The sequence below is a fragment of the Gallus gallus genome, chromosome 1 (genome assembly GCF_016699485.2).
Source record: "Gallus gallus isolate bGalGal1 chromosome 1, bGalGal1.mat.broiler.GRCg7b, whole genome shotgun sequence".
Classification (NCBI taxonomy): Eukaryota; Metazoa; Chordata; class Aves; order Galliformes; family Phasianidae; genus Gallus; species Gallus gallus.
The window spans coordinates 100,943,338-100,964,192 of NC_052532.1; the positions used below are offsets into that span (position 1 = coordinate 100,943,338).

General features: G+C 37.8%; 1 protein-coding gene across 2 annotated transcripts in view; it reads left to right on the forward strand.

The window, feature by feature from the left end:
* NCAM2 (neural cell adhesion molecule 2) overlaps positions 1–20,855 on the forward strand; it is a 262,883-nt gene that overhangs the window by 114,928 nt on the left and 127,100 nt on the right. For both annotated transcript variants that reach the window (XM_425540.8, XM_025144886.3), the window contains exons 2-4: positions 15,413–15,487; positions 16,206–16,412; positions 18,702–18,845. In XM_425540.8, coding sequence (XP_425540.7) covers positions 15,413–15,487; positions 16,206–16,412; positions 18,702–18,845 — 426 coding nt within the window. The remainder of the gene's footprint in view (positions 1–15,412; positions 15,488–16,205; positions 16,413–18,701; positions 18,846–20,855) is intronic.

Consider the following 20,855-nt stretch of genomic DNA (forward strand, 5'->3'; position numbering starts at 1 on the left):
TTCTTCTGCTGCTGATTTTCAACTATAGGAGGTAGGAGATGCTGTCCAGAAGAGAAAGCAAAGATAAAAAAATCTGTCACTCTGCCTTTGCAGAGTGAGGATCCATAAATCTTACAGCTTCTGAATCAAGTCATTTGGCCCCCATTCTGTATTGTTCCCTAGCTGTTTGAGTCAGCAAAGCCCTTGGTCTTAGACAGACAATTTCAAGTTACTGTGCTTTATACAGACACAGTTTCCTGTTCCTTATAGATTTTAAAATCAGATTCTTTGTGTTCTAGAGTCTACAACCAAGAGCAAAATACTTCTGAATCCATTTCATTATGTGGTGGAGCTGAAGCACTAGCCGCAGCCATTTCTAGTAGGCATATTATTCCTGAAAATAACGTTTTTATAAAGGGTATATTTCTATTATATGTGTGGACATGTTCTTAATTAATTAATGTCAGCAATTATCCACAGTGTACCCAAACTGTGAAAACGAACAGTTAGTCATTTATCACTTCCTGGATTTCCTTAGGCAATGAGCTGTAAAAAGAAATTCATAGTTAATCATAGTGGATTAAGTCACTCAAAACCAGACATTTTTTAATAATCTGTTAGTTTAGTAGGCAACATAAATATTCTTTAAAATGAAATACTTGTTTAAAAATCTGCAGAAATTTCTGGGTAATTCTTCATAATTAAGAAAACTTCCTTTCATGGTATCTCTGCATTTAGTTTTTGTGTGTTATAGTAGAAAAGAACTACAGTGTTCCTGGTTTCATGTGTAAGAAATATATAACATAATCCATTTTTTTTCTTAGAGTGATATGAATGGGAATTCTTAATTTTACAAGCGTTGGCTTCTGTTCCTTAAGCTGCTAGACCTTACCTTTTTTTTTTGTAAACTATACAGTGGGCAGGATTTGTGAAACTCAGTACGATGAGTTATAATAAAGGTATAATAAGTATATAGCAGAGTTATACTGAGAGAATATTGATTGTTCCTATTCAAAAATATGTGCAAAACCCTAGGGTTTGGGCATAAGAAATAGTTTCAGTATTAATGGTGAGGGATCAAGCCAGGCAATTGGTGATATGAGTAAAAAGTAAAAACGTGGGCATATGTGAATATAGATCTGTATGTTCTTGTAGAAACTATTATTTCACTCCTAATGTATTCAATCATGGATAGAGCTTCATTTTCTAGTGAAATCAGGAATTTTACATGTTTCCTGAAAATGCATAGAATCATAATCACATTTTCAAAGGTTGGATGTTCAGCACTTCTGTAAATTTGAGCCTTTTATCTCACGAAAATATGTATCATATATACAGCAAGTATCAACATATATCAGGTCAAATATATATGAAATAGATATCGAGATCTGTATCAGATGTAGATAAGTATCTTGATATATTGATTCTTAGCAAATGATAGCCTATTCATGCTGGAATCTTTTTGCAACTAATAAAAAAAGAAGGAACTTGTAAGTTATTATTTGTTAAAGTATTTGTGTATCTTACTGTCTAAACTGATGCACAAAAATTACCTGGAAAGGAGTAAAAATTCAGATTTGTTATGAAAGTTATTCTAGCGTTTCACATTAGGACATGTCTCTAATTATGTTGCGTTAGAGGGAGCTCTGTGGTATGAAGTGCTTCGGTCTTAGAGATTATTTCACTGATTTTGCTAGTGGTGTGAAACAGTGATCCATTCTTCCCGCCCCTCCCACCTGGTGGAACTGCTAAGAAAGAGCTGTCATTCAGAAATATACCGTGTGAGTCTGAGGGCTAATCAGAGAGCAGTAAAGTGCCTGGCCACTGGCCTCATAAAATACAGACTCATAAAACATATAAATAAAAATATTAATTACGTCAGTGCAAAAGAGGCTTTCAAATTCCTGCAGTGTGGAAGGGTTGAACGCTTAACAACAAATTTCTTGTGATTTCCATTCCACAAAGGAATAATTCATTAGCTTATAGGGCTTTCTGACTCACCAGTATTTTTCACTCAAAAAGTTACTGGTGTGCTGCGATTGATGGGTGTCAATGAGGAATTTTGAAAAATCTCTTTGATGTATTCTTCCCCTTTTAGGAACTGAAACATTAGAAGTGAAAGAAATAAAGTAGTACTTTATTGTGAAGTTGCAAAGGGCCCTCACATACAAAATAATCGTATATCTAGAGATAAGTACCATGAATGCTGCTTCACATTACAGCCCGAGGGTGAGAATAGTTCTGCAACATGTCAAGATACTCACGTAAACCCATGTTCCATTTTGTATCCAGTGTATGTCTGATTATATACAAGAAGATGTTGTAATAGGCGTGATCGGGGTCTCGGGATGTAACGTGTCAGGCTCCTCCCTATGTGTTAGGTACGTGCCACGTGTACCATCCAGTGGGCGTACACGAAGGGTTAAAAGATATATAAGTGCTTGTTAGAACTTAATAAACGCCATTTTGCCGCTCATCATATTGGTGTCACCTCGGTATTTGGCCAAGCCGCAGGCTCCCCTAAGCAACGAACATCACGGTTGCCTGCGAAAGGCAACAAGTGGTGACCCCGACGTGATGCTTAGGGGAATGAGTCGGCTGTCTGCTTGACGGGGCAGGAGCCCACCGCGGAGCGTTAGCACTTGCTGGGCGGTGGAAGCCGGGGGACAAGCCCGGGGACAGAGGGAATCTGCAGTCACCCCTCTGTCGGTGGAGGTCGCGGACGAGCGACAGATATACCCTCCGGAATCACGCCGGAGAAGAGCCTGGGATCCTGGTCTCAATCGGGAGGAGGATCGGGGGCGTTATGGAAGCCGTCATAAAGGTGATCGTTCATGCGTGTAAGATTTATAACGGGAAGCATGCTCCTTCTCAGAAGGAGATAGCTGCGGTCCTCTCGTTGCTTGAGAGGGAGGGGCTGTTAACATCGCCCCACGAGATTTATGACCACAGTAATTGGGATTCAATTACCGCTGCCTTATCTCAACGAGCAATGGTCACTCAAAAAGCAGCGGAATTTAAAACTTGGGGTTTGATTCTGGGAGGATTGAAGGCTGCGCGCGAGGAGAAACTTGCGGGCGAACGAGCCAGGGAGCTATTGGGGTTAGAGGTTGCGGGGCCGGGAGTGGGTCTCATTCCTCGTGCAGGTCCGGCTGGAGATAAGGTGGCGCCAGCCCCTACAACCCATCCTGCTGTGATAGCTCCGGGAACAAAGAAGGACGAAGTTGCATCGAATTGGTCAAGCGTGGAGGCCACAACACCCCCACCTCCGTATCCCTCTCAAGGCTTATATCCTTCACTGAAGTCAGTTGGGGAGGGGGGGGGAAGGTCCTTAGAGGAATGTGGTAACATCTCCTGCAGGGCTGATAAGCAGGCTTCGGGGGAGGGTACGGCATTCCAAGGAGGTACAGCTCAACCCGTGTGTTGTGATAACGAGTGCAGCTCAGTCTGTTGCTGTAGCAACTTCCCCAACGGGGCGGACTGCACCGTCCCGCCCTGCGGTGGATGCAGGGGCGGAGCCCCGTGGCCAACGTCCCAGGGGTCCACCCCTGAGGGGTGCAGTCCCACAGCACCCACCCCGTGGGCTCCGCCCACGCTCACTGATTGGGCCCGGGTGAGGGAGGACTTACGAGCAGCCGACCCAGCACGGCCGCCGCTAGCCCTTCCGGTCATAGTCAAGACAGAGGGCCCGGCGTGGGTCCCTCTAGATTCTAAAGCAATAACCCGCCTTTCTGAAATTGTTAAAACAAAGGGGCTGCGTTCCCCAGTAACAATGGCGGCGGTAGAGGCCCTCATGGCCTCTAGCCTACTGCCGTACGATGTGATCAGCCTCATGCATGTGATCCTTGAACCGGTTCAGTACACCCTGTGGTATGATGCTTGGAATACACACTTGCAAGCAGTGGTGGCGGCAGCCACCCGAGATGCCCGACACCCAGCCAATGGTCGGGGTCGAGGGGATAGGACCACATTAGCGCGTCTCCAGGGTGTAGCGGATGGCATGGTGGGATCTCCGGAAGGCCAGCTTAGGCTGTTGAGACCGGGAGAGTTAGCTGCAGTCACAACTGCGGCCCTACAGGCCCTTCGGGAGCTGGCTCGAGTTACAGAGCCTACTCTCCCGTGGGCGGATATCAAACAAGGCCCTTCAGAGCCTTTTGCAGAATTTGCGAACCGCTTGATTCGTGCAGTTGAGGGGTCCGATCTTCCAGAGCCGGCCCAAGGTCCTGTTATCATTGACTGCCTTAAGCAAAAATCGCTCTCGGACATACAGCAAATTATTAGGGCAGCCCCAGGCAACTTAACAACCCCAGGGGAACTTATCAAATATGTGCTTGACCATCAGCGCGCTACTCCATTAACAAATGAGGGCTTAGCCGCAGCCCTCCAGCTCGCAGTACAGGCAGCTGCACGCCCCAAGGACGGGGGAGGGAAAGGTGTCTGTTATAAGTGCGGACAACCCGGACACTTTAGGACCAACTGTCCGAATAAAGGTGGCTCAAAAACAGACACAGACAAAAAATGCCAGTGGTGTGGTGGGGCAGGCCACACGGCGCGTAACTGCAGGAAGATCAAGGAAGCGATGCAGGGAAACGGCCAAGGGAGGGTGCCTCGGGCCCAGGGCACCTTCCCAAATCAGAGCAATGGGCCAAGGAGAACATGCCCACCGTGGCATTAGCCTTTCGCAGGCAACAGAAGCAAACATCCTCAGGAGAGAGATTAAGCGTACTCCACCACAGGTTGTCCAGTAGCTTTGAGGTAGAGATTTCATCTTCAAAAGTGAACAATCCAAACTCAAATACCCTGGCTAACGCTCAGAATTTTGTTACGGCCAAAAGGGAATATATATATATTGTGTAAGTCCTGATAAAATTCACCTGTTCTGTAGTCCTAACTAGCTCAGAATAAAAAGTCAAAACTGCGGTATAAAAAACCTTACAGATTTGTATTGCTTTTTTTGTTACTTTGCTCTGGGTTCTCTCTGGGTTCTCGCTGATAGGTTCAGTACTCCAAAAGGAAGTGTGAAGGTCCTACAGGGAGAGGCTGCGAACACTTGAAGCAGAAGCCAGGAGATGACCTCATTGCTTTCTGCAACTCCCTGATGAGGAGAGGTGCAGAGGGATATGCCTCTTACTTCTCCCTGGTAAATGATTGTAGAAGGGTATAAAGGTACTCCAGGGGAGATTCAGACTGGACATTAGGGAAAATTTCCTTAATTTGGGGATGGTCAGACACTGAGACAGGCTTACTAGAGAGGTGGTTGATGCCCTGTGCCTGTCAGTGTTCAAAAGGTGTTTGGACAGTGCCCTCAATATTGTCCTTTAACATTTTGTTAGTCTGTCAGTTGGTCTCAATGGTCTTTAAGGGTTGCTACCAACTGGTTTGGTTCCATTCAATTCCATTCTATCAAAGTCTGTCAGGTGGAGCTCCATGTTGGCAGGATGGGAGTTGATCTTACCGTTACAAAAGTAGCATGAAGTTGATGCTTCCTTCCAACACCACCCTGACTACACTTGGATTTGCTTTTGTTTTCTCATCAGTCCTGTGCCCCCAGACTGCATTGCCCTCAGGGATGGCCTGGGGCTGTTAGCCCTTTCCCCAGTGGCACTCTCAGAGCTGAAGCTCAGCCAGACTGGGCAGTGTGCTCTTGGCCATGAGGCACCTGCAAAACCCAGCTCATCCCTGCTTAGGCTTAGGGCAGCCCAGCTGCCCCTACCAGCTGGCACAGCTTCAGCCTAGGCTTCCAAAAGCAAGTATGTGCTGTCTGGGCCACACTGGTGGCAAGAGGCTGTGAGTGCATTCACTTAGCTTCCATAAGTCTTCAAAAAAAAAAAAGAGCTTGCAGAACAATACTCAGAATTGTATTCCGTGCATGAAGAGACAGTGCCTCATAGGGAATCTGGGAAGTTGGCAATTCAAGGTCAAATCTTGATTATTAAATGGATCCGCAGATTAGTTGTTCTTTTATTTCTTTGCTACTGTTTTGTAGCACTATTTTGTATTTACCTCTTCAGTGACTGGATAACTGCATAAAGCTTCACATGTAGAAAATGAAGCTTATGCAGGTATTCTTCCTGTCATTTCCATTAGTGGGTATACAGTTCTACAGCCAGTTTCAGCCAAACCTGACAGAAGCTAGAGGCCCGAAGGATGCAGCTATTTGCATGAGTTTCTTGGAAATGTACAACAGGGTATTTGTCTTTCTAAAAAATAGCTTTTGGTTAATTGCATGAGGAAGTGTCCCTCTGCTGCCATCTGTCACATGGCAACAAAATGTAGCAGAATATTAACGGGAAGGCTCAATCTCTACTGCCATACTACCAACATTTGGTATTGTAGGCCAATGTAACTAAGTAGGATTCATTACTTTTGAAGCAGTTCTTGTACTTTTTTTTTCCTGTGTATTTTCCTGCTTGGTATTTAAGCCTTTTCTTTAATGTATTTTCAAAACAAGTGTACTGTTCAGTGTTGGTGGGTGAAGTAATTTACCTTGTGTAAAAGAATGAACTAAAGCCTATGATTTGTCAGAAACATGACCCTTTAGTTCTTTTGTCTTTCCCATCAATGAACCCTTTGCCTCCATTGTTTTGAAAATTATAGAGTTCTCATAGACTCTCATTCCAGTTTTTCATAAGGAATTCTTTTTGCGGGAGAAAAATAATTCATTGGGGATATGTGATGAAGAAATGGAATTGACTGTGAGAGAATACGTTATTCAGATTAAGTCCTAAGGTTAAGTTGCTTCTTTTTTTATTATTTTTTTACTATTATTTTTTGTTTACTTGTTAGGTCTTGAATCAAATTCATCGGTTTCTGTTCCTATGGAAGCAGATGTAACATGTAATCTGAAACTAGGTTCATAGCTGATTTAATCCAGCATAGACTCTCAGCATCACTGAAATCAGTGGTCCAGCTTTTTAGTATCTGTTTTCTTTTACTAGAAGAAAGTAGAGTAGTATAGAGGGACAGTCCTACTGAGGGGTGTATTTGGAAATATTTACATGAATAATTAGTTTTACTGATTTGTTTTCTAACATGTTTCTCTTAGGAAAAAGAAAAATCTATTTTGTTATGTATTTTATAGAATGGAATTTTATAGATAACATTTCTATGTATATTCTTTTTTATTTAGAATATTGAACTTGATATGTCTTTATAGTAATTTAAAACAAAAATTAAAATCTGAGTAACTAATATTATTGGAGATCGTAGTCAAAGACAAAGATTTTTCTTCCATAAGCCAAAAAACAGCAGGGTTTTTTTTTTTTTTTTTTTTAATATAAAATATTGCATAATGGTATTTGAGAAAGGATATTAATAATGGTACACAAAGCAATTCAGTAGTCAGCACACTGTTACTTGCTACAAATTTTGTTCAGGGATTTAGTAGTAGAAGTAGCAGTAGAATCGTCATTTATATTCTTCTTATTCTATAATTAATTATAATGAAATGTGTTTCTTGTTTGTTGACACAAACACAGATTTTGTTTATTCCTTGCATATTCCAGCATACTGTAATATATAGAAAAAATTCTATCATTTATGAAATGTTATCTTTAAAATATGTAATTGTCAAGCATACCCGGGAACTGGATGGTAGACTGCATTCTGCCGTTCCTCTGTGATTCTATCTAATGATACATCATTGGAGAAACGGTAATGAATTATAATAATCTAGTTGAGCATTATCTTTCAGTTAGAGAAAAGATTGAGAGTAGAATTCTGTAATATCAGGAAAAATTGAAAAAGGATCATAGAATCTTTAGAGTTGGAAGAGACATTTCAGAGCCATCTTGTCAGACACCCCTGCAGTGAATGGTGTTCTACTCACAAAAGCAGAGAGAAATGCTCAGTGAAGTAGTCTGGCACCAACTGTACAAAAGAAAATATTCTTTCAAAAAGTATAAATTAATAATATGGTTTTCAGTAGTTTTTGAAGAGGCCAAAAGTTGTAAGGGCTTAGAAGATAGTGAATGTGCTATAATTGAGAATGGATCTTGCCAGGGATGTTAAAAATGAATGTTACAAATAGACCTTTGGACACCTTCTAATTGCCAGCACTAAAAATGAAAAAAAAATAAACTTAGTAAAAACTTGTGCTGATTCTTTGGATTGTCTCATTTAACTGTTCTAAAAACTGTGGTACTAGGTAGTTAGATATCTGACCTGACCTGTTTTGTGTTATTCAGTCTGAAGTTCAGAGTTTAGTTGCGCTTCCTTATAGAAAATATTTGTAATCCTGAAACTAGTTATAACTTGACCAGTAAATATCTAAACAGAAGAGTTACAGCAACCTTAATGGAAATGTTTTAAAGCTCATGAAAAGATTGATATTTTAAAGGCTATGATCGTCTGCTGCAATAGGTTGTTTGCTTATTAATTTGTCTTGCTATTTTCATATTAATTGCCACCCTGTTGGTTCTCAATTAGGAAGCCTTCAAAGCAATCCTTTGAGAGAAAATTAGTTTCTTAAATCAAGATAATTAAAATTGGGAACTTACTGGTACCCATACAATGACACTCAAAGATCAAAGAGCTTAAGGGTTAAAAGAAAGAGCTTGAAAAGCCGATGTGATTTCTTGTGATCTCTGACAGTGTCAGTTATTTATAAGATTTCCTTGAACTTTTAATTTTTCAAAACAGAAAGAATATTTATGCCTGAGACTGTTTTTATAATCCAGATGGGGCTCAGGAGACTGTTGAGACATTTTTCCACAAGTCAAAGAAAATACTTTAACTGTATGAACAGCAGTAATTTTTTTACTACCTTAATTTGCAGTCATTCTTTTTAGGTAAAATAACTAGATTTTCAGTGGATTTTCTTTTTAAATAATCCTTCTAATACCCAGTGATAAAAATGTTTGTTCTTTGCCTGTACTTAATATTTACAATTTGTAGTTTCAGGTCATTTTCACCAAAGTATCAGAACTTTGGATACATCTCCCTATTTTTTAGTAAAATGGTTTAGTGAAGGTGATTGAAACAGAGCTCTTTTATGTTGATGAAAAATAGTTTAAAAAATCCCAATTTATAATTTTAAACCTCTGAAGTTCTCATTATTGTAATTCTAATTTTTAATTGTTGAGTTCATCTACATGAGTTTATTTAGTATGAATCACCAGTGTGCTTTAGAACTGTATTTCCCAGATGTCCATCCTTATTACTGTCTGATGTCGTGCAATGATCACAAAGCAGGTAGACAGGGTTATTATGAAACTGCGCTGACACACATATGTTTGAAGTGACAGCTAAAGAGTTAACCCACTGAAGACCTCTCATTTCACAGGACCAAGTGCTAGTCCAAAATATCACTTCTGAAACATCTAGCATGGGATTCAGGAGTTCAGCACCAGAGATTCTTGAACAGTATTTTAGCTCCATGTTGTCATAGTGGAAATATAGGTCATAGACTAAAAATTATATTACCAGTAGAAAATTCACATAGCATAGAGAGATGTTTGCCAGATTTTACCTTGTATTAACAGATAAGCACACTTTTCATGGTGTGCTTTTAGTGGTATCTGTTGAATGTTCAGTTAAACAGCAGCAAAACTTGTTTCAATCAGTACAGTTCTGTCTGCTGACATCTGTTTCCCAGAAAATTTTCTCATACTGTATTTAATTGCTGGTTGTCTTTTTTTTTTTTTCCCCCTCATGAGGATTCAGTGTCGTGCCATTCACTTAAAACTGTTGTTTCCCTTCTGATTGCATGAGTCTTGAAAGACCGTAGTATATATGGAAGACAGACTTCATTAACCCTTGTGTAAAGTATGGCTCTGTTATTTAAAATAACCATGGAATTTTTTTTTTTTTTTTTTTTGAGATAGATAAAGGAAACATCACATTTCATAGCTCAGTTAAAACATTGTAGATTTAAATGTGATAGATCATGTACATGCCCAGTTTTATGAAGAACAGAAATACTTACTTGTGAGATATTTCTTTACATCGATTATCTTTGCTACCCTTCAGAACATATGTCCTTTCAATAGGCTGGTTGTGATTCTGAGGCTACAAGACAAATTCTTAAAATATACACTTTTGTATATTCGTTAAAACGGGATTGGGAGTATTCACTACTATGGTGGTTCTGTGCATGAAAGTGTACTATCTTTCCAGAGAACAGTGGTGTTAACAGCTGTAGAGACAAATTCTACTTCTGCACAGATAAGGTGCAGTAACTCCAACAGTCACACTTTTATAGCATTGACTTCCAAACCCTTTTTTGGATAGATGTTTCTTAGATCTAATTTCATGCTTCATTATGGTTTCACTGTTTAACCAAGGTAAGACTTTGTGATGAAAGAACATTTGTCTGAAATACTAATATCATTACTTAATATTGAATATGTTGATTTGATTATAAGTTACAATATTGTCAAGCTTCAGTATTTATGCCTTTGTTGCACAGTACTGGACCACGTTGGTTGTCTTGCATCATGCATTTCACCCCTACAGCCTCTGTTATGCCCCTCAAAGCAGTTTGACCTTCATGTGACTTCTAGCTCTTCTCATCAGGGAAAGCAATACTTCAAATAGAACCTTAGGACTTTGTATCAGGATTCTGTTTCCTACTGATACATGCCAATAAATGCTAATATAATGAAATGGAAAGTTCGGTTAGTCTGAAGTGCCTAACTGTGGAACTTGATGTTAGACAGTTAAAATGTCTTCTTACCAAAGTGTAACTGTGTAGAATTCTTAACATCTTTATAGTTCTGACTTTGCTGAATTATTAATTAAGTTAATTGATTTATTTTGTTGTTGTTGTTGTTGTTAAATAAAAAAAAAGTGAAACAAACCTCAAAGAACATTTGTTCTGAATACAAAATGCTCTTGAGCTGTTAATGCTTTTCTAGTTCCTCATTTCAATTCAGGGTACCTGCAGGAGTAAAGTATGTAGAAAATAAGGAAAACAACAACAACAACAACAACAAAAAAAAAAAACCCATATTTTTTCGTGTTTCAAAATATATCAAAATAGAAAACATTAGAAATTTAATTTAAGAGAGAATCAGTTTCTGTGAGGATTATGTTAGCATAATTTACATGCAAACTGCATTCACTGTTATCTGGAATCAGTGAAAATAAAATGTTTTCAGAAGCCCGTATAACAAATGGAAAGAAGATTAACAGGGTGAATGATTGTTCTCGATAGGAGTTGGTTACCAGTTAAAAACTTAGTAATTTCTTCATGCTTCAGAATAAGATGTTTTCTGAGCATATTTAACGTTAAATGATACTGTAATCATTTGCTGAAAGCAAGAACACATCACTCAAGGAAGTTTACCTGCTACTTGAAGTCAAAGCATACCAATATACTAGCTCATAATTACAGTTAGAGAACTCAAGCTCTCTAGCTTGAATTATGATCTTTACCTTTCTCTCATCTGTATCTTGCAGTCATCTTTTTTGTCTAAGGGGCCACTGCCAAAGACACCTATATTAGCTGCTGTAGCTATCACTCCTTCTCCTTGGAGGAAGCTTGATCCCCAGCAATGCCTTATTCTGTTTTCATATATGTCCTTTCCTTTTTACTGCCTCTGTCTTCCAGTGCATCAGCAACCCAACAGGTTTACAGTGACCTCTCCACAGTAGAGTGCTGCCTCATTCCTCCAAAACGAATTTGAAAAAGCATTCAGATCTATTGATGTAGCGTAAAACTGCTAATTATGTTGTAATAAGTTTACACTGAGGGAAGCGGGCAGGCAGAGTATGTAGTTTGTTTGTTGTTGGTTGGTTGTTTTTGTTTGGTTGTTTTTATCTGTATTGTGTCATACTTCTAAGTAGAGCTGACTGACTTGAAAGCTTTTCAGGATTTTAGAAGTGATTTATTTTTTGTTGTTTTTTGTTTTTATTTTTTTTTATTTTTATTTTTTTAAGAAGTGGAATTCTGAAGACATCCTGGAAACTAATTGGGGCACAGCTCTAACCAACAATTTCTAAATTTTATCAAAATACTGTCTCTTTTTCCTTTTTGATATGGCATAAATTATATACATATTCTTTGAGTATATGTGTTTTAATATATTGCTATGTGGCAGTAGTAATTAAAATTTATCAAAGCTTATATTTATTATTTATGACAGCTCACTTCTGTTGTATTCAGCACATCTATGTAGACAGAGCTATGAAAGGTGTGTGATGGTAGTTCTGAAATGTGAGGTATACTAGTGTAAATGGCTCTGAAATCAAATAGTCTTTTAAACATTAAATCTTATGAGTAGAGTCAACTGCTTCCATATTTAACAGAACAAATGGACCCCTTGTTACTGTTCTTACTTATCTTCCTAAGTGATTTTTAAACCCATTAAGAAATAATTTGACAGAATCCTCTTAGCATAGATAATAATTCTTTTGTGATGACTATGTACAGAGTGGAAGGGATTGCTTACATCACCTACTGCTAACTGCTTTATTTTAATTTAAAATTGCATGTGTACTGAGGACTTAAATACAGCCCTCACCGACTTCCCCTTTTCCCAGAACAGGAGATACTACTACAGGAGCATTATGTTCCACAGTGTTACATGAGAAAGGATCAAGTGATCTTCAACTAATGCATGGCCTTTATATCTATATATGTGGTATTATATATATTACTATATATATATATATTACTTTTTGCTATTTTGGTAATATCCTTGGAAACATGGGAAGAGGCAGTACTTTGTCAGACCTAGCCAGAAGCTACTATTCATTTCTTGGTTTGTTTTAACATAGCTAGACACAGCCTCTACTGACTTGAATTCTTGGAACAGCTTCAGTGACCTGATAAAATAAGGATTCATTTGTGCATTCAAAGATGTTCAAACCAGTCTGGTACAAACTACTCCTTTTTATACTTATTCATTCGCTGTTAGCGTACGGCATTAATGTGAATAGTATGCACATTGCATACCATCTTCATCAGAGCTTATAACAACCTAATGTACCTATGTAATTCTTGAAGTACATTTGAAAGTAACGTAAAACTTTTGGGATATGGTGCCTCTGTGCAGTATTTACTTTTTAATTGCATGTCTTACTTGAAGAAACTAATGAGTGAGCCTTCTAAACTGAGGACTGTTCTATTTGCCTGATTACCTAATATGCACAGATTGCTAGATTAATCACTTGGGCAATATTTTTCATTCTCATTTGCATAAAGCAGTATTTTTTTATTTACATGAAGCAGAGCTAGTAAAAGGATGAGTATGAAAAGATTGGGCAGATGGTCTTTTATTTTGTAAATACTAATGTACCGTTTATGGAAAATATGATTTCGTTTTGTTTTAGAGATTTAGCTAGCGTGTATTCACAGTGTTTATAACTGTACTTATGCTAATAATTTTAAACTGTTCACCTCTTTGCCAAAATTGTCCTGCAGTATCAAATATCTATCATATAGATGAAGGAAAAATATTTTCTAACTTTGTTTTTCACTTCTTATCATGGTTTCTTAAATTCTGGATGTTACTTATTTCTTCATCTGTTGCATTTACATAGTTGAAGATCAAATATTACAGTTCTGTTTGCCTTTTTGGTTTTTGTTCTTGACATGACTGTTAAACACAAATTCAAATCTGGCCTAGTTTGTGCATATCCAGGATGATTATATGCAAGTACTTCAGTTAATAGCAAATCTATTTCATGATACTTTTAATTGTATTTACTTCCACATAAATATTTATACAATACTAATTAGAGAGTATTTCTTCTGTGTTTATCCGTTCTTTAATATTGACTATCAACAGAACAAAACAATTGTTTTTCTAGCAATTCTGTAAGTTCTAAGATGTTCATGCAGCAATTTTGGCATTCAGAAAGTTTAATTTCGATTGTAGTAGTTCCTACCTCCATAGAAAATTGTTCTTAACAAAAAGGAATCTAGAGAGGTTACGGTATTCAGTATACACTGAATGCAGTAATTAACATTCACTTTAGTTTATGTTGTGGTTTCCAGAATAGTTAAAATATTTCCACCATAATTCCACCACTGCAGAAGTTTGTATTTCAAGACTCCAAACCCAATGTTCCTGAATCAGTATTTATTTATTTTTTTTTCCCCACGTAAATCCCACTTCTCTACTAGGTACAGTACTAAAGTTAAATTTAGTAAGCATTCTTTCCTAAACAGAGTCCTTTTCTGTTTACCTTTATATGTGTTGATTAGAGCTTGAAATCAACATGACCTTTTTAATCCATTGATTCATGAACATTTATTGGCCAATTCTGTAAGATGACAGATGTTGTAGAGCTACAGCAACTTAGGATAATGACAATATTGGAATAGTAACTTCTGAAAACTGTGTAGTTATTTTGCATTTAAAAAAATCTTTCACAATAATACTGGCTATGTTGGAGAGGTTATTCATAGGGTTATAGAATCATAAGATAATTCAGGTTTGAAGGTACCTCAGGAGGTCTCTAGTCCAACAACCTGCTCATAGCACAGTCAAAGACCAGATTCTGCAAGGCTTTATCCAGTAAGCTCTTGAAACTTGCAAGAATTGAGAATGCACAATCTTTCTAGGCAGCCTGCTCCAATACACCATGAAGAAGTTTTTCCTTATACCCAGCCTGAACTTCTCTTGTTTCAATTTATCTGTTGCCTTTCATCCATCTTTTTAATAACTTCTCACAGGCATAAGCAGTTGACTGTTTAGTTCCTCTGTAGCTCCCTCTTCAGTTTAAGCAAGTCCCCCCAACCTCTCCTCATTCATTGAGTACCCGGCTACACTCACCATATAAACCCTCACTTAACTTCACTCCAGTGAAGCTTAAAATCATTCTCATATACCGGGTTAGGGTTGGGGAAAGCTGTATGTAGTATTCTGCATTTAGCCTGAAGACTACCTGGAAGAGGTGTTTATTGCTCTTCTTCATCTACTAATCTGCATTATCTCCTTGATCCTGATCCTGTGAATAAAACCCAGTCGGCTTCTGCTGCTGCCTGTACACACTTGTCATCTATGACTGTCCTTAGCTTGAATGACTTCCATTTGGTTATTTCCTATCAGGTGCAAAACTTAGCATTTATCCTTGCTGAGTATCATGATATTCCTACAGTTGCATTCTTCTAGTCTTTCTAGATTAATGACCTCATCCAGGTTATTGATAAAGATGCTAAATTTGGAAAGATCTCAGACAGAACCCTGTGGTATTCCACTTGCTACTGACCTCAAGATAGAGGATGATCCATTAACTGCTGGCTTCTAAGCCTAGCCATCCAACTAGATCCTTAACAAACCTACCTCTCTGCTCATCCAGAGTTTATGGGGATTGGCCTTGGCTGGCAGCCCAGAGAGCCTGTATATTGTATATACTCCAGAAGACACAATGCTGAATTTGATATACAGCTTATATAATATGCTGTATAGAGTAAGAAAATACAAATTATAAAATCTAAATGTATGAATGGGAATGTGTTCACAACATACTTTTTATTTTTCAGCTCTACTTCAGGTTTCCATTTCTCTTAGCAAAGTCGAACTCAGTGTGGGTGAATCCAAATTCTTCACATGTACAGGTGAGTATTGAGATTTTTTTTTCCTTAGATTTTCAGCCTTATGCATAATTTGAAACTGAACTAATCAATTCAAAATATTAAATGAAATTTGCATATTTTTATATATTCATATTGCCTTGTGAGAATTGTGAGAAATAGACCTTCACTGATTCCATGTTTGCAGTCTGGAAACTATTGATTTCAGATTCCAACAAACCATACTACTTAGTTTAAAATTTGTCTATATTGATGTAGATAATTTAATTCCATCATGGTTCTTATTTGGTTAAAATACTTTTACTTGTTTAAACTAATGATTTAATAAGCTAAAAGGCTAAGCTGTTGTATCCTTAAAGAGTCTTTTCCATAGCGACAGAAGTCAGAAGAGTTTGCTTTTGCTGCTACCTGAAACCAAATCTTAATGTTGCTGATTTGTGAATGTCCATTGAGAATGATATATGACCAACTATAAGACAAAGTAATTGCTGAGCAGACTTCCTTTCCTTTCAAATTTTATATGTTTCTGTGTTTATTTTTTCCTTATGAATTCTGGAGTTGTTAATTAACAATCATGCCTTCGTCTGCGGTTTTACCTTTCTTATCTTTCTGCAGTTTCTCAGAACTCCTTCTCACAGTTCAGCAGTCTATGACATTGCATAGAGATTGTGCATATGTATTACTTAATGTCTCCTTGAACTTGTAACATTGGATATTACTTATTTTTTTAATTATTTTGCAGCCATTGGTGAGCCTGACAACATAGATTGGTACAATCCGCAAGGAGAGAAAATAGTTTCTAGTCAAAGAGTGGTTGTTCAGAAAGAAGGTGTTCGGTCACGTCTAATCATTTATAATGCAGATATAGAAGATGCTGGTATATATCGATGTCAAGCAACAGATGCTAAAGGACAAACTCAAGAAGCTACTGTTGTTTTGGAAATTTATCGTAAGTATAGTAATATCAAAGGAAACACGAAAGAATACAATTTGAGAGCCACTGGTTTTGAGAAAGCAAAGCCTGTCAAAATATTGTTCCAGGCTCTGGAATATCTTCCAAATAATTGCATCTCCTGCAGTTTAGTTCACAGTCATGAAGAAGGCTTTATAATATTGCAGATTACTGTTCATCTCTTAAAATACTTTCTGTTGTACTTAAAGTACTTTCTGTTCGTCTCTTAAAATACCATCTCTGTGGGGTGCCACAGAGTTTTTTCAGCCTTACTTATAAGTACAGATACGTATGCAACCTATTGTAAGTATGTACATAAATAAAGAAGTAAGAAAGGCAAAGTATATTATTAATTAAGTGAAGTTTAGAGTGAATTTGTTAGTTTTATATCAGCCTTCTCATATTCTTGGCCTTGCAGTGGAATCTTGATATAAAGCATTGAAGCTTAATATGATAAACAGCTAAAATGCATTTCAATTGCTAACAACTAATTGAATATATTTGAAAAGCAAATACATTCTATTGTGGCTAGTGATTCTCTGAGAGTTTGTTTTTTTTTTTTTTTTTTCAATTTCCTTACATTTGTGGTATACTATATTCTTTAGATCAATCAACATGACTAAAAGCTAATTTTAAATACAGTGAAAAGATACATGCTAGGGGATGTCTGGGTGAAAGGAGGGGACATTTGCTGACATCCTTTCAGCTGAATTCTTCAGTAATTTCATTGGAGAGTAGTCTTTCATAAAAATTACTTTTGTGGTTGGATTAAATGTTAAGGAATTGCCTTGTGGCAGAAAATAATGAATGGAATCATAAAGCGCTGCTTCTGAAACATACAGATAACTCAGATAACAAAAGATATACATTTTTTTTTAAAGCTACTGATAAAACAACCATTAGAATGATGATAGCAGTTACAAGCAATTACATGATGGCTTGAAAGCTGACAGTTCAAAGGATTGCAAGTTCTGTGGAATTCATTTTTGTACTTAACACTGCCAGTCACTCCGTTAACAGGGAGCTGAGCATAGCTGAAATCGTTTGAAGTGTGTGCATGTGGTAATTTTAGTAATTCTGAGGATAGACAAGCCCAAAAACCTACACAAGATATGGTAATGTTTATGGAAACTAATATATAAAAGTGTCATTGTTTGTATTTGTAATGTGTTATAAGGAAAAAGCAGAATGTACTTTGTACCTTGTTTGTAAGAGTTATGTCTTCTGAGGTGTAAGTGTAGTCAAATACTTCAAATATTTTCAACAAATACTTTATAAAAGTAGGCAAGATGTGTATATAACAAAATAAACTCACTCACTCTACTGTGGAAACCATATGGATTATTTGAGCCTTCATTCATATCAATACAGAAGGAATAGCATTCTCTGACTTACATTCTCCAAAGTATCCTCTTGAATGGAATTGGCAGTGTTTGAATCTAGGGAACACAAGTCAGCTTGTTTCTTTTGCATGCGAGAAATTCTTGCAGAATTCTTTTGCAATTATTTTGTGCTTTAGATCTTGGATGAGACTGTGGTTTAATGCCATCTTGAAGTTCTTCTGCTGAATTCTCATAATACTGAATTTTTTAAACTCACTAAGAAAACTAAATATTAAGTGTGATAATTTGGAACCAGAATAAAGAAAAAGCTGGATCAGAATCCTCCAGAATCTTAGTGATTACCCCCCAAAAAAACCCTACAGATTCTTATGACAATAATAGAAACTTTTTCTATATTGTTTCCCTTTGTTTTTTTTTTAATTTATGTTTTACTCAGCTGATAATTTTTCATAGTCAGTGAGGCTGCAGTTCCACCTTTCTAATAAGACATTTCCAGTTGGTTTCAGCGGACAATCAGATGGAATGAGAACATGAGGAATTCATTCAATAATAAGATTATGAGAAATAAAACACAGAAGAGAGTAAAAATAACTATTAACTGGAATGTGTAGACTTCTGAAAAACTAGAGCTTCAAAACTGGGTTATGGAACATTGAAAACAATGAAAAACATACTACTTATAAAGGATGCTCAGTTTATATAAATAAAGCAAACATTTTCATAGTGCCAGATGATTGTAAAATCCTTCCTAGAGATAGAGTGAATGTTCTGTCTTCAGGACCATTTTGCATTGTATTTTAAAAAATTGTATTATGGAAATAATTCTGTACTGTGCACAAGATGAAGTCTTAATAGTTAACTACGTCTAATTTGATGTCACATTTAACTTCAGTGCTGAGTGAACTGGAAAGTACTGATGGTATTCTGTTTTCTTTCTCTTTAGAAAAGCTCACTTTTCGGGACATAGTATCTCCACAAGAGTTCAGGCAGGGAGAAGTTGCAGAAGTTGTTTGCCGTGTTACTAGTTCACCTGCCCCCATTGTCAGCTGGCTGTATCGGAATGAAGAAGTAACAACTCTTGCTGACAGTTAGTATTTTGGTAACTCTTTAAGTTATACATTTTAACTCACATTGAAATGTTGTTGGTAAAGAAAATGAAATTATAACAGAAGGTGCGTTTTGACTAGCCTATCAGTTAAGTGGAGTTTAACAAGGTGCTGTGATCTGTTAAGAATCCATATGCTACAGTATCCTTCCTTCTTTCTCTCTAGTTGGAAATGTTCTCTGGATATAACATGAAGGTCCGAATGTGCAAAAGATTATTTGGAACTATTCTGCAGGAACTCTTTCTGGGATATCCTGCATGTAGGAGCTGAATATGTTTTTAAAACATACTCAGATAAAATTCTCCATCCTGGCAAAGCTGTGATGCTTCCTCAGAGTGTAGGATTTACTGAGCAAAGACTGTGTGGACTTCGGTATACTTGCACATTAACTCTGAAACTTATAGCTAGATAGGCTTGTTGCATTGTTATGACCATTAACTTATGTAAGTGTAAGCTACATTTAAGTTACAAACAGTAGGGGATATAGGTGATCTGTTTAGACTAGATTCCTAATAGCTAGACTGTAAGATTAGTTGAAGATGAATCTCTGATGCTGTAAATTGGCCTCTTTGGAAAAGAAGTTCTTCTCTGTAGAAATGGAGCATAATAATACAGATGATGTTAAGATTTGCAAAACTGAAGAAATCAGAAGTCCATGCTACAAAATCCCTACCTTTAAGGTAGAATAAAATGCTATTACTTTATTATACCTGCTTTACTCATGAGATTATCTCCTTCTAGCTTCTGGGCTGTGTAGGGACAAGGTCAGGAAAGCGAAGGTACAGCTTTAACTAAACTTGGCAGGGGTTGCCAAGAAGAATAAGAAAGGCTTCTACAGGTACCTCAGCCAGGAAAGGGAAGTCCAGTAGTGTGTACCCCCCCTAGTGAGTGACACAGGCAAACTGGTAACTACAGATAAGGAGAAGGCTAACTCAAAGTACTCAACATTTTTTTTGCCTCAGTCTTCTCTGATAACAGCTCATGATCCAGCCCTCAAACAATTGGATCAGAAGGAGGGGTCTGGGGAAGCAATGGCCCTCCCACTGTTAGCGAAGATCAGATTTATGACCAACTGAGGAAATGGAACATCTGCAAATCTCTGGATCCCGATAAGTTGTATCCCAGAGCCCCGAGGAAATTGGCTGATATAGTCACCAAGCCACTCCCAGTGATATTTGAAATGTCATGGCAATCAGGTGGAGTCCCTCATGACTGGAAAAAGGGCAACATCACACCCATTTTTAAGAAGGGTAAAAAGGATGACCCTGGGAACTACCAACTTGTCAGTCTCACTTCTCTGCCAGGAAAGATTATGGAGCGGATCCTCCTGGAAGCAATGCTAAGGCACATGGAACACAGGGAGGTGAAACGAGAGCACCAGCATGGCTTCACCAAGGGCAAATCCTGCTTGAGCAACCTGGTGGCTTTCTATGATGGTGTCACTGAAAGGGCAAGGGAAGAGCTACTGATATCATCTATTTGGACATCATTAAGGCACAGTACCTTACAACATATTTTTCTCCAAATTGGAAAGATATGGATATGATGAGTGGACTGTTAGGTAGAACTGACTACAGGATTGAACCCAGAGAGTGATGGTTAATGGCTCAATGTCTGGATGGAAATGAGTGATGAGTGGTGTCTTCCAGGAGTCAGTGCTGGGACCAGTACTCTTTAATATCTTCATCAGTGACATGGACAGTAGGGTTGAGTGCACCCTCAGCATGTTTACGGATGACGACAGGCTGTGAGACGTGCTTTACATGCCCAAGGGACAGGGTGCAATTCAGAGAGTCCTAGACATGCTTGAGCAGTGGGCCCAGGAAATGGAACCTCAGGAAGTTCAACAATGCCAAGTGCAAGATATTGCACCTGAATCAAGGCAACTCTTACTACCAATGCAAGCTGAGAGATAAAAGATTTGAACGCAAACCTTTCAGAAGTCAAAAAAGACCTGGAGGTACTGGTGGATGGAAAGCGAGACACAAGCC